Raw genomic sequence first — 13980 nt, 5'->3', positions numbered from 1 at the left:
ATACCTCAACATCAATGGCCAGTTCCCCAACATTAGTATTCCATATATCAGTAAAAGGGGTTACCATCCACACATTTGATCTCTCAAATCAGATCCCCCAGAGTTTCCTTTGACATTTTCCTCACCCCTTTCTCCACATTCAATTATTCATAAAGTCTTGTTGCTTTTTATTTCTTTAGTATCTTCTGAATTCCATCACTTCTCACCACCCCCACTGCTACCACTCTAGGCCAAACCACAATTATTGCTTATCTGGATGACAACTCTCCATCTTTCCAGGGAGATATCTAATCCATACTACTTATGGATTAGGCAGCTAGGGTGCTCTTTCTAAAACACAAATTTATGTCGTATTCAAGCCTAGAACCTTTCAATACCTCTCAGTGTTCTCAGGATCAAGACCAAAGTCCTTATCTTGGCATTCAAGACTTGCCATGCTTTGGAAGGAATGGGAAATTTGGCGCACTAGAACTGGAAGAAAAGGAGGGACTGTGTCTACTGTGAAATAAAGCCATGCAGATTGGGAGAGAACCGAAGAGGTAAGAAAGTGGTGAGCTGGTATCACAAACTTGGAGGAAGCAACAATTAAGAGAAAGAGAGGAGTCAGGAGACTAGAAGCCCATCTTGAATATCTGGGAAGAGTTGTATGTATGTTGAATTATCCACAGAACATAGGGATTCATGTTATTTTATTTGCTTTGTAAAGGAAAAGGTGACCACATAAAGCAGACTCATGACCATTTGAGTTACTTTTGGATGTAGGAAAATTATTGAATATTATTTCTGCAACTGACCACTGTGCTAAATTTTATTATGGTTTCAAATAACTTTTTAGTTGATGCTCTTGGGTTGCATTCATATGTTCTGTAATTAATGATAATTTTGTCTACTTTTCATTATTTATACATCGTATTTTGTTCTCTTGAATAGACACAATTACTTATGTGGATTTATTATATGGTAAAGGTGCCATTTCAAATCAGTGGGGGGAAGATGGATTAATTTGCACATGGTGTAGGGATAAGAGACTATGATTTCGGAAAATAATTATGCTGAGTCCTTACGCAAAACAAATTTTGGAATGATCAAACATTTAAATGTAAATAATAAAGCCATAAAAGTGCTTGGAAAAAAACTGGAATTGTTATAATATAGGATTGTGGAAAGCATCTCTAAGCGTGAAGCAGAATCCAGTTGTGATAAAGCAAAACCTGATGATACATTTCACTACATAATAATTAAAACCTTTTGTACAGCAAAAGTTATCATAATTAACATAAAAAATGTTTGTCACATATGTGACACAAACATGTGAGAGACGTTGTTAGTGGGAATGTTATTCCATGTACCTTTTGACAGTAAGTTGACAAATTTTGTATCAAAATGGAAGACTTTTTTGTAGCATTTGAGTCAGCAAAGAATACCATCAATAACAACAACAACCCAAAACAGATTCTACAAGGATGTTCCTTGTAACATTGTTTGTAATAGTAAAAAAAAAAAAATAGTAAAAAAAAATTAATAATAAAATAAAATAATCTAAATGTCCATGTATCCTGCACTGGTGAAATAAATTATGGGACATCTATACAAGAAAAGATTATGCAGGTATCAAGAAAAATGTGCACTATGGAAAGCTGCTTAGAATATATGAGTGGAAAAATAACAGGTTACAGAACAGTAAGTATAGAGTACCATTTGTGGGCAGAAAACTCAAATAATAGGTATATGAATATAAAAAAAATCTGGAGGAATGTATATCAAAATGTTAATAGTGGTTATATCTGGGGGATGAGATAAGGGTGGTCTTTCATTGGTATGTTACATATTTCTGCATTATTTGAATTTTCACAACTACAACACATTATCTTTGTAATAAGAATAAAGATATGAAAATAAATAAATTGAATGAATGAATAGCTTTGAGGGTCTAGTTTTGGTTGGAAGGGCTTCAGACCGAGCCTGGTACAGTGGCATAAACACGGGCTTTGGCGTCAGACAGCCCGGAGCGGGGCCTCATTGCCCCACCCCCGAGGAAGGAGAAGGAGGGGTGGCAGGGGGCTGCGGAAAGGGGCTGGGCTGGGCTGGGCTGGCTGCAGCTTTAGTGCTGGAAGCTTTGACTTCGAGAGGGACTGAGAGGGGAGAGACGCATCCCAGACTCGCTCGTGGACAAGGTGAGGAACGCTGAGATTGGGGTTTCCTGGCAGTCAGACAGTGGTTCCAGCCCCCTCGAACCTGCAGCCAGGCAGGTGGGCAATTCTTACTGCACCACTGCATCTGGGGGTGGGGCGACCTGGCGTGGGATGTAGGCAATCAGGAGGACAGAGAGTAGTAGGCTGTACGGACCGGGAAGCAGAGACTAGTGGAAGAGAAGGGGGAGAAAAACGGGAAACCGGGGATGTTGGGTGGTGGATGGGGAATATAAGGGGGAAGGGGAATACTGAGGGGAAGTGGAAATCCAGAGAAGAAAATATGGGATGCAGAGAAGGGTTAAGGAATACTGGGGGAGGGGTGCATAGGTAACATGGAGGAGGATGCAAGGAGGGGGAACAGGGAATTCTTTGGGGGTAAATAGGAAATGCGATGGGGAAATAGGGAGCAGGAAGCAAGGCAGAGGGAATACGGAGGGGGGTATAAGGAATGAAGAAAAGGGAGCGGGGGAAGGGCAGACTGGCTGAGACGGAGGCCCCCTAGGGAGGCGGAAAGGGGCGGGACCACTTCCGGCCTGGAGAGGGGAGGGCAGTCTCCGAGTTTCGGAGGGGCTCGGAGAGAGTGGTCGCACTCGGGAATTGTAGGACGAGGTGAGCAGCAGCTGGGCCCAGTTCTGGATAAGAGCCCGGTAGGGCTCGGCCCCACCCTCTGGGATCTAGAGAAAACCTGCCCTAAGGACCGGATCTTACCGGATCCATCCGGCTGGGAAGGGTGGGGATTGGACCCAGTTTGGCTGGACCCAAGATGGAATCACTAACTCAGTACAGATTTGAGGAGGGGGTGTATTAGGGAAGGGGCAGAACCAAGATGCGCTTTGCCCCTGTTTGGAGGGGGGCGTGTTATGAAAAAGGGCGGGATCGGGTGGTACTGTGGAGTTGGGGTGGGTGTGAGTAGGGGAGGGGCCGCGACCACCAGACACTAACAATTTGAGAGGGAGGCTTGCTGGGGAGGGGGCGGGACCTAATGCTGCTGCGGACCTGAAGAGGGGCGTGTGCTGGCAAGAGGGTGCAGGACTAAGCCCGTGACTATTGCGCATGCGTACTATGGATCGCTAGAAAAGCGTGTAGTGAAGGGCCCGCTCTGAGACGGGCCAGCTGCCGAATGCGCATGTGCACGGTGGACATCAAAGAAAGGGCTTGTGCTGGGAAAGCGGGCGGGGCTGAGATGGGCCCTGCAGCGAACGCGCATGCGCACTGTCGATCTGCGGCCGGGTGGGGGGGTGCACTGGGAAAAGGGGCGGGGTCCTCAGAGCTGCCGCGCTGGCACATCTTCCTGGAGAAGGGGAGGGTGGGGCTGCAGAGAATTGAGACCTGGACGTTGTGGATTTCTACTGAATCTGAGAACGGAGTCTCTGGGGTGGGGATTAGAGCCCTAGGAAAGGTGAGGATCAGCCTCCAGGCAGAACAGGATATAGGACGTTCAGTGGGCTCTCCCCTTGACCCAGGACTTCTCTCCTTCAGACTCAGCTCTTGCCAGGCCAACTTGAGACATGTCTGACACAAGTGAGAGTGGTTCAGGTCCAACCCACTTTCAGGTAAGGCCTCCTTCTGCCCTCTCCCTACCTGCTTTTCCTCTCCAGCCCCTGTTGTCCTAAATCCTTTGGCAACCCCCTCCCGTCCTTGTCCTTCTCCACCCACTTCCTTGCCTGGGTGCCTTCCACCCCAGTAGAGGGAGGGAGGAAGGAACTAAAGAGGGAGGGAGGAGGACGGAGGGCCGGCAGGCCCACCCCTCTTCTGCCATCAGTTCCTGCTCAGAGGAAGGGGAAGCCTTGTTGGGCTGAGGTGGTCAGAGCATGCTGCAAGTAGGAGTTAGTATAGGTCAGAGAAGTGAAGGCCTGGAATTTTGGAGCCATTTGCCTAGTTGGGGATGGGGAGAAGTTCCGCAAGCTTCCCTGCTTTGTCTTGCAGACTGAAGCTTCAGAAAAAGACAGTGACTTGAAGATGCAAACCCTATTAACAGTGACCCAGAACTTGGAGGTCTCAGAGACACCGAAGGCTTCAAAGGCACCAGAGGTCTCAGAGGCTGTGAAGGTCTCAAATGCTGCAGGGGTCTCAAAGGCCGCAGAGGTCTCAAAGTCCCCAGAGGCTCAGGAGGCAGCTGCCACTCAGGTCTCATCTACTACTAAGCTGACAGATACCCAGGTTCTGGCAGCTGAAAAGAAGAGTCCAGCAGCTGACACCAAGATGCAGAATGCTGACCCTCAGGCTGTGACAATGCCTGCCACCAAGACCAAAAAGGTCAGCTGTGTGGCTGATACAAAGGTCAATACAAAGGCCCTGGAGACTGAGGCTGCTGCCTCTCAGGCTCCAGAAGATGAACCGGAGCCTGAGGGTGCAACTGCGCAGGCTCAGGAGAATCAGGATACTCGGCCCAAGGTCAAGGCCAAGAAAGCCCGAAAGGTAAGACCTTTGCAGTCACTGCCCTAGTCTTTCCATTCTTCTTTCAGTTGGTTTACTTGTTCTGCAAACATTTAGAAAGTTCCCCAAGGCTATGGGGGACACTAAAAGGAGTGTGATGCAATTTCTGTCTTCAGAGAGCTCTCGGATTGGTGGGGAGATGAGACAGGAATACACACAGCTGCGATCTGAATGTAACGCAATTTATTTTTACATAGTAGCTACCTTGTGTTAGGCTTTGAGCTAAGCACATTCACACAGGTTATCTCTTAAATTCTAAAAGTAATCCAGTTTTATAGAGAAGGAAGCTGAGTCCCAGAGAGGTAGAATGACTTATCCGTGGTGGTTCAAGCAGAGCAAGTAGTGGACATAGGAAGAGGAGACGCCTCAGACTCCACCCTTGGCCTGGTTGCTCCTGGCCTGGTTCACAGATGAAACTCCTGATTGGGTGCCAGTGAAAGACAAACGCAAGATTTAGCATGGCCAATGTCTAGTGAGTCAGGTTATTACAGGAGTGGGATTAGAGGGGGCTTTTGGAAGATATAGGATGAGGAAAAAGGACCATCTACTTCGTCTGGCAAAGTTGTGATCCTCTCTTTCGATGTAGGTGAAGCATCTGAATGGGGAAGAGGATGGCAGCAGTGATCAGAGTCAGGCTTCTGGAACCACAGGTGGCCGAAGGGTCTCAAAGGCCTTAATGGCCTCAATGGCCCGCAGGGCTTCAAGGGGCCCCATAGCCTTTTGGGCCCGCAGGGCATCACGGACTCGGTTGGCTGCTTGGGCCCGTAGAGCTTTGCTCTCCCTGAGGTCACCTAAGGCCCGTAGGGGCAAGGCTCGCCGCAGAGCTGCCAAGCTCCAGTCATCCCAAGAGCCCGAAGCATCACCACCTCGAGATGTGGCCCTTTTGCAAGGGAGGGTAAGAACCCTGTCCTCCCCACTATGCCTTATCCAATGCCTTGTTTGCCCTCTTCAGCATCCTTTCAAATCTTCTGCAAACATATTTTGATCTTTCCATCTTTTCCTCCTGTTTCAGGCAAATGATTTGGTGAAGTACTTGTTGGTTAAAGACCAGACGAAGATTCCTATCAAGCGCTCAGGTAGAGTCCTGTTAACCCTCCCTCCCCCTAGCTCTGCCCTCCATCACCCTCTTCCCCGCATGCTGGGAGCATTCGTTGCTCTCGTGCTCCTACCTCTGTTCTCCCAAAGTTCTAATTTGGCAGTGCTAGCATCTCTTCATTAGGTTAGCACCTGTTTATGTCACCGACAACAGGGTTGGCAAAGGGTCTATAGTTTGGGTATGGGGGTCACCTGGTTTCATTTCAGCCCAGGTGCTCGCAATACTCTCCCCTTGCAGACATGCTGAAGGACATCATCAAAGAATACACTGATGTGTACCCTGAAATCATTGAACGAGCAGGCTATTCCTTGGAGAAGGTGAAGGGGCAGCCCTGGGGGATGGACAAAATGGGGAAGCCTTGAATCACACAAGGGTGCACATGGCCCTTCTCGGGGAGGGGAACCACAGAGACTCGCTAGCCCAGACCCATCACTGTGCAGATGGGCAGACAGTGGCCTAGGGAGGTATATACACTAGCCTGGGGTCACACAGCAAGTCAGTGGTAACAGCACAGCTAGGACTCAAGCCACCCAACTTAGTCCCGGCTTCTGTTTGCTGCTGGGTATGTCCTATAATGTATTTCAGATGCTCACCTGTCCCTTCCATTCCCCATTCTGTCTCCATAGATTCCCACTAATCAGAAGGATGATGTTGATAATAATAGCACATTTGTTGCCTGTTTGCTGTGTGTTGGCCACTTAGCTAAGTGCTTTATTTGCATTATCTCAGTGATTTCACACACTCACACATGCACACATGCACACACACACACACACACACACACACACACACTAGGTACACAAGGAGCTGTGGGATGCTCAGTGGGCTAAATTTTGTGATCTTGCAAGCTTTTTTCCCTATCCACAGGTATTTGGGATCCAACTGAAGGAAATTGATAAGAATGATCACTTGTACATTCTTCTCAGCACCTTGGAACCCACTGATGCAGGCATACTGGGAACGTAAGCTGGTAAAGGGCTGGGGTGGGAGGGAGGCTTCTGCTTTTGTTCCCACATCTCCTTAGAGAGTCAGGAAAGGTGGCCTAAAAAGCCCCTGTTTCAGCTCCCGCGTGTTGTTGGAGCTCTGCACACAATAGTGGTGCCTGATTATGATTGAAGGGTGTGGAAGCCTGGGGCAGGGCATTCCTACTGTCAGGTCGTCTGTTTCTCCGGAAGCTTCACAGGAAAGCAGACCTGTCACTGCTTGTCTCTTCCTACTGGCCTTGGTAGAGTGGTTCTCATGGGAGGGCTTCCTGGTGTGCCTGGATCATGATACTTGAAGGGCAGGAGCATCCATGGTGCTGTACCTGAGTGCTTGGGTCCTACCAGGTTGACAGGATTTCTTCCATCCTCTCAGCAACCTAGGGAGGGGAGGATGTGATTTTCCCATTTTACTGAATGTGAAAGGAGGCTCAAGAGTCTATAAGTGCCTTGCCCAGGGTCACATAGAGCTTGAAGCATAGACTGGGCAGAACTCTCCCATATCTGAGGAATCTGGGAGAGGCTAGGCTGGTGAGCTGGCTGGTGTGATTTTTGCAGATGGCTGCTGGACATGAACCTCTCTGTCCTATTATTCCCCTAGGACCAAGGATTCTCCAAAGTTGGGTCTCCTCATGGTGCTTCTTAGCATCATCTTCATGAATGGAAATCGGTCCAGTGAGGGTGAGTGGCTGTGCGTGCAGCTGAATGGGTGGCCACAGTCGGAATTCCATGTGTTCATTTTCTGTCCCTGTCTCTTGCCTCCCCTTGCAGCTGTCATCTGGGAGGTGCTGCGCAAGTTGGGTTTGCGCCCTGGGTATGATTGGTCTATCTCAGCACTTGCTGTCCATGTTGTCCTTTGGCAAGAGAGGATGGTCCCAGGATTGTATCAGCCTGGTGGTCTGGTGGAGTGGGCGGGGGTGCCGGACTGGGTAGAGGGCCTAGGGCTCTGACCTGGGTGGATGGGGAAATGGTCCTCAACTCTCTCTGCTCCCTGTTTCACTGTCTCTTGGGCTTCTATGGAGCTTCCCTTTTGTACCTCTTTTCCATGTTGGAAATACCTCTGTACACATCTGGGAAGTGTCACAACCCTGATTGCATGTATGTATATATGTATGTATTTCTTTTTTCTTTGCTGTCAGGATACATCACTCACTTTTTGGGGACGTGAAGAAGCTCATTACTGATGAGTTTGTGAAGCAGAAGTAAGTAAATGTGTGGTGTTAGTGTGATCCATGCATTTTGCCTGTTTTAGAACTGAGTGATAAAGTTATATGCGTGCATGTGTGCTTATGTGTGTATATGCAGGTGGTAGCTTATTTTTGAGATGGTGACAGGGAACAAGAGCACATATTTCCTGACCTATTACATGTACTCTTAGATATACCTTCAGTATAATTCTACAGGGGAGGGATTGTCATCACTAGCATTGTACATGTGAGGAAAACTTAGGCTCATAGCCATTTGCTTATGGTTGTACAGGCAGCAAATAGAAGATTTGTTTTTAGATTCAAGCCCAGTGCCTTGCTGCTTTTTACTATGCCAACCAGGGCTTCATAGAAATTAATTTCAAATAAAAAATGCCATCGAATGGTAGCTTTAGACAGTCAGGTACCATGCTACGGACTTGACATGTACCTCTCATTTCATTTTCATAACTACCCTGAAGTATAGGTGCTGTTATTCCATCTCCGTTTTCAGTTGATAGACCTGGGGCTCAGAGGGTGGAAGTCTGAGCATGGCCTCGGCTGCTAAGGGACCCATTTGGGCCTGAAGCCCAGCCTTCCTGACTTTCTGGCCCGGGCGCACCCTGTCCTTGGTCCTCGGAGAACATGTGCGCACTCACACAGGTGCACTAGCACCTGTGAGCACACACACGGTCAGGCGTGTACACGGAGTAACGCTGCTGCTCTTGGACTGTTTCTTCCCTTCACAGCCGTTTTCTATGGTGGACTGTCCCAGGGCTCAGCCTGACCACGGACAAGACCCTGTGGGGGGGTGTGCTCAGAGCAGGGGGCCTGAAGAAATGGCTCCTCTGTTTACAACGCACCCAACAGGAATCCGGGGTCATTGTGACAAGGGGCACAAAATTTGTGGCCTTCCTATGAACAAACACCCTACATGTGTCCCCCTGCACATCTACATGGCTGCTGGCAGGACCAATGGGACAGGGCTCAATATTAGAAGAAAAGCTGCAGTATTTGTTGGGGAAGGTTGCCACCCAGAGCCTATCCAGTCCATGCATGAGTGGGCCATGGGTGGTCTTAGACATAAAGTCTTTGAACCTCTCTTTTCAAGGTACCTGGACTATGCCAGAGTCCCTAATAGCAATCCCCCGGAGTATGAGTTCTTCTGGGGTCTGCGCTCCTACTATGAGACCAGCAAGATGAAAGTCCTCAAGTTTGCCTGCAAGGTAATTGGAGATCTGTCCAAGCTTGGCATATCAAGAGCATGGGGTGACCCTGGCTGGGGCAGGCTGTGTGCAGAGCCGCCTGCAGCTCATATATGAACATTCTGAAGCCTCTGTTAATGTGCCAAACACTTCAGCTGAATCATTTAATCCTTACAACCAACATGTTGTTGCCCTACTGAAGATAAGAAAACCCGGGCTGAAAGGTTATTAGGTGACATGTCTAAGGTTATGGAGCTAGTAAATGTCAGCTCAGGGATGGAATATTGGTGCATAATTACTAGAAGTATTTATGGTATTCCTGTTGTATACAGCATGTAGCATGTCACCTAGAATATATTAGATGCTCAATTCTCAGATTCTGATCCTTCTGATGGTTGTTACTTCTGCTTCAGGTACAAAAGAAGGATCCCAAGGAATGGGCAGCTCAGTACCGAGAGGCGATGGAAGCAGATATGAAGGCTGCAGCTGAGGCTGCAGCTGAAGCCAAGGCGAGGGCTGAGATTAGAGCTCGAATGGGCATTGGGCTTGGCTCTGAGAATGCTGCTGGGCCCTGTAACTGGGACGAAGCTGATATTGGACCCTGGGCCAAAGCCCGGATCCAGGCAGGAGCTGAAGCCAAAGCCAAAGCCCAAGAGAGTGGTGGTGCCAGCACTGGTGCCAGTGCCGGCTTCGGTGCCAGTGCCAGTCTGACCGCTTCTCTCTCGTTTGGGCTCTTCGCTGGCCTCAGTGGAGCTGGTGCCAGCAACAGTGGCAACTCTGGTGCCTGTGGTTTCTCCTACAAGTGAGATTTCAGGTATCTACTTAGATTTGGTGGGGGCAGGCGGGGCTCCTTGGGATGGGATGAGAAGCTGGGTAATTATAGGAAGGCCAAGATTGGAGCACCATACAGAGAGCGTGGGAAAACACTGCTTTTGAGAATTTATTCCTTCCTGTTTGGTGGATGTCAGTTGACTTTTTAATTTCCATTACTTGTGTTTTCAGATACTGCTAATCTCAGCAGTCTTTCTCTTCAAGCCAGGGTGCATCCTCAGAAACCTACTCAACACATCACTCTAGGCAGCCACTATCAATCAATTGAAGTTGACACCCTACATTAAATCTATTTGCCATTTCTGAGTTTATTACTTTGTGTGTGTGTGTGTGTGTGTGTGTGTGTGTGCTGTCACATTTTGGTATTACAATTAAAAATGAATTGGGAAAGTTTCCATCTTTATCTCTGCTTAGTTTGAGGTGACATTTGTTGAAAGGAGATTAACATGCCCCTCTGGGATAGGTTGGGCCTCATCTTTAGCCTACAGGCCAGGCAGGATTGTAGTGAGGTGGGGAGTCATTGGGTTTGTATGCACAGAAGACACACTTTGAAGAAGAGACCTGAGGTGGGCAAGTCTGGAGCAGAAAGCAGAGGTAGAAGAGACTGGACATCAAATACAGACTCTTGAAAAACTTGGATGACACATGAAGGAGACACAGGTAGGTAGCTGAAAGGAGATAGAGGAACAAGTGAGGATTTTCTTGGGAAAGGGGAGAGAGACTTGAGCAGGCAGGAGCCAATAGAGAGGGAGATGTTGAAGACGGACTCAACATAGCTTTGTCCCTGAGGAGGTGGGAGGGGAAGGCCCAGAAGAAAGAACTGCCCAGAAAGGACTTGGAGAGGGGACTGTGGAAGGATGTCGGGCAGTGAGAAGGCCGCTAGAGAATGGAACCCATGATTGTTGGGAGACCCCCTTCCCCATGGCAAGGTGCTCACTGGTCTTGTAGGAATCGAGATAAGTATTAGTTTATTCCAAGGTTTTGCTTCTGGAATAAAGACAAGACCGAGGGCAATGAGTGTGAGAGAGGTATAACTTCATTACTGTGTCCACAGTACTTGATACATAGCAGGTACACAGAGTAGTGGAATACATTGACCATGGGACCCAGGCAGGCTTGGGGAGGAAGATGAGATTGTATGACAGACTGGGATACAGTCCAGGGGTCTCAGTGAAGGACATGAATAGGGTAAAATGTTAAGTGAACATACCAAGTGCCTGATACGTGTCTGGCAGTGTTCTGGGTGTCTGGGAAGGGGGGGTAATGAGAATGAAAAGGATGAACTGGGGGACTAGTCAGTGGGATGATTGTATTTAAGAAGACAGTAGAGTGCGCTCTCAGTGATGGTAACCTCTAAAGAGTGGACAGAGAAGGTGATGGTTCCTGGAGATGGGTCAATGGCCTGGGAAGCCAGGATGTTGGTTGGGTTAGCCACATGGACAGCAAAGTCACCTGGGTTGGTGGCAGGAGTTGGGGTAGAGAGGAGCGCTATGAGCCAGGCTATGAGCCACTCATGTGGTTGAAGGTGTCCCCCCAGCTACATGGCCCACTGAGGCACAGGGCCCTCACGCAATCAGATCCACCTTTGCCCTGTTTGGGGACTATTTCTCTTGACTTTTCAGGGAGCCCTCACCAACTAATTCCTGCATTACCAGACCCCTAATCACAGAGACTGTCCTGTGGACAATGAGACCCTAGTAATGGCTGCCTCTTCCCTCCTGTAGACTACAAGAGATAATGGAACAATGTTTATTGCTAAGGGAACAGGCTTTAAAACAAAACTCGGCTCCACCCAGAGCAAAGCAGCTCCTTGGTTGTAGCCATGAATTGAGACCTGCTTTTGCTGTTGAGGTGTTCACTGGATGCAGAGGCTCTTGCATTGATTTGATAGGCCATGATCTCAGGCTGGGTGGTACCTGGGAGAGGTAGACAAGGTAGGAGGCAGCTTAGGCCTAGGAAGGACTCTAGTGGGTGGATACCATGTCCAGGGTCCTTTCAGATTCCGAAGTGATGCCCATCTAAAAATGGAACAGATGGAGGATGATGTGGAGTGTGGCAAGGAACTTAGGGACTGATTCCAATAAAAATTGCATTCAAAGTGAACGGTAGAGATAAGGGTGAGTCACAGTCGCAGACTACGGTGCTTGCAGGGCTCCTCACCTCTTCTCCCTTCTTATAAGGCCTAGAATTGGACAGGACAAGGGATTTGCTTTTCCTTACTTCCCAAGTGTAAGGATTGAGGGAGGGTGTGTGGGGTAGGGAGGAAGAGATCAAGTCTGGTTCCAGGCAAGTTGGAAGTGGCCAGAGCCAGGGAGAGAAAGTGGCAGGGGAAATGGGGACTGATTCCAGTTCATGATTTGCTGCGTTTATCACCTTGTAGGGCCACTACTGAAATGAATGAACTCCCGCAATTTTCAGTATTTCCTTCAATATATCATTAATTAAATTCCAAGTAATTCTAGAAAGTATTATGTATCTTCCCCTTGGCTAGGAGTGGGAAGAGCCCCTAGAGCAGTTTCTCCACGTATTTTTCCTTAGCACCCACTAAGAAACCTTTTCAGATATTTTTTTTTCCTAATTGCTCACTCCCCATGAAATTTAAATACCACAGATATACTGTAAGTATATCTATTTAACAACTACATTTGTGCTTTATACATAAAAACATTTTAAAATTCAATAAGGGTTAATAATGAATAAATAAAATGTTTAAGTTAAAAATTAAAAAATTAAAAACGCTGTTGGCAGTTAACTTTATAACTATTTGCTGAGCAACTTTAAACGTAATTTATTTACATTGTAATGTATCAAATTGCATATAATTTTTATATAACTGATAATTTATATAACTGGATAATAATAGCAGTGTAATCAATTTAAAAAAATCGAAAACGTATTTTTCCAGAAAAAGTGAAATAATTGAAAATTTAAATTACTTTCATAAAAATTATTTTTAGTGAACTGAACTTTTAAGTGTTGCGTGATATGAGAAAATAACTAGCTGCTAGATATTTATTTGTGTACTGTCAACATTTTTTCTTCTCAGTACTCGACATAACTAATGATGGCATGAATAACTTCTGTAGAATTAAATAGAAGCCATTTTTATTTACTTCAAAAGCCCAAATAACATGCAAAGGCACTGAGGATCAAAGATAAAGGCAGTCAATGGCAACCAACAGGCACTTGCAGACCGCTTCTGAATGACCGTGACAATGAGTGATGGATTGAAATTCCTTCAATCACAGCCACCTATTCACCATGGTTTTGTAGCTCTGATCTTGCTTACGTTTTCTGTATATTCCATGACCTCAGCATCATTGCTGTTCATGTGATACCCTAGAAAACCCGGAAGACAAATTAGGTACAAAGAAATAAGATTTTGTCAGGTAGAGGTTAGATTTAGAGGTCCACAAAGTATCATAATAGCTGATATTTTTTTGCCTCTCTGAGGACAAATCGTCACCTCCTTGGAGGTGATTACCCACCACCTCATCTGCCCCTCACCTCCATGTTGTGAATGTAAGCATTATAGTAACATTTCACTTGGACTGAATAAAACAAGGTAGAATGAATGGTGGAGACAGAGAGAGAGAGAGAACAGAGGAGAGAGGAGAGAGAGCAATGGAAGGGAAAAAGAAAGAAAAATATCTACTAGAGACCAACCGTTTGTAAGAACAAAATGGATAACAAACTTTTGCCCAAACTTACACTTTCAAAAATGCCTTGGTCCAACATAATTCTACGAATCCATATATAATCATCATCACCCCTCTCCAAAAGATCACCACAAATCATCACCTAGTATCTCCAGCTCCAAGACCAGGAATTTTTGGGTGATATCCTTTCCTCCTCCAGTTACCTCGCCGTCCCTTCCAGATATGCTACAAGCTATAAACTAAATTGTACATTGAACCATCACTCACACACTATATTCTCCAGTGGGGTGAAGGTGAAGAAAGAGAATGGAAATTACAGATGAGAGAGAGAGAGAGAGAGAGAGAGAAAATAAGGAGAATGGTTACAGTTCTTTTAATTGAAACTAGTCCAGAGGCC

General features: G+C 46.9%; 1 protein-coding gene and 1 non-coding gene across 5 annotated transcripts; both read left to right on the top strand.

The window, feature by feature from the left end:
- Nucleotides 1-2060: 2060 nt before the first annotated feature.
- Nucleotides 2061-10235, top strand: LOC117020435 (melanoma-associated antigen D2). 4 transcript variants are annotated; one of them, XM_033102913.1, is made up of 13 exons: nt 2061-2174; nt 3672-3745; nt 4119-4610; nt 5215-5523; nt 5641-5704; nt 5962-6041; nt 6592-6686; nt 7306-7385; nt 7476-7518; nt 7844-7906; nt 9000-9114; nt 9507-9907; nt 10096-10235. In XM_033102913.1, the coding sequence occupies exons 2-12, from the start codon at nt 3701-3703 to the stop codon at nt 9897-9899; spliced, it is 1779 nt and encodes a 592-aa protein (XP_032958804.1). In that variant the 5' UTR covers nt 2061-2174; nt 3672-3700; the 3' UTR covers nt 9900-9907; nt 10096-10235. The 4 variants fall into 4 exon arrangements, with proteins under 4 accessions (XP_032958804.1, XP_032958831.1, XP_032958815.1 ...); XM_033102940.1 differs by having other exon boundaries at nt 2073-2249; XM_033102924.1 differs by lacking the exon at nt 2061-2174 and adding an exon at nt 2723-2801.
- Nucleotides 8697-8826, top strand: LOC117030462 (small nucleolar RNA SNORA11). The gene has a single exon (XR_004424400.1). It is a non-coding gene; the product is annotated as a small nucleolar RNA SNORA11 (small nucleolar RNA).
- Nucleotides 10236-13980: the final 3745 nt, after the last annotated feature.

This window comes from Rhinolophus ferrumequinum, chromosome X, assembly GCF_004115265.2.
Source record: "Rhinolophus ferrumequinum isolate MPI-CBG mRhiFer1 chromosome X, mRhiFer1_v1.p, whole genome shotgun sequence".
NCBI lineage: Eukaryota > Metazoa > Chordata > Mammalia > Chiroptera > Rhinolophidae > Rhinolophus > Rhinolophus ferrumequinum.
This window is presented reverse-complemented; position numbering and strand designations above follow the sequence as displayed.

Bases quoted from the DNA above. Each gene is read 5' to 3' on its own strand.
- LOC117020435 (XM_033102913.1), top strand. From the start codon at position 3,701: ATGTCTGACACAAGTGAGAGTGGTTCAGGTCCAACCCACTTTCAG. The intron at 4,611-5,214 runs GTAAGACCTTTG...CTTTCGATGTAG, and splicing joins AGGCCAAGAAAGCCCGAAAG to GTGAAGCATCTGAATGGGGA. The intron at 6,687-7,305 runs GTAAGCTGGTAA...TTATTCCCCTAG, and splicing joins GATGCAGGCATACTGGGAAC to GACCAAGGATTCTCCAAAGT.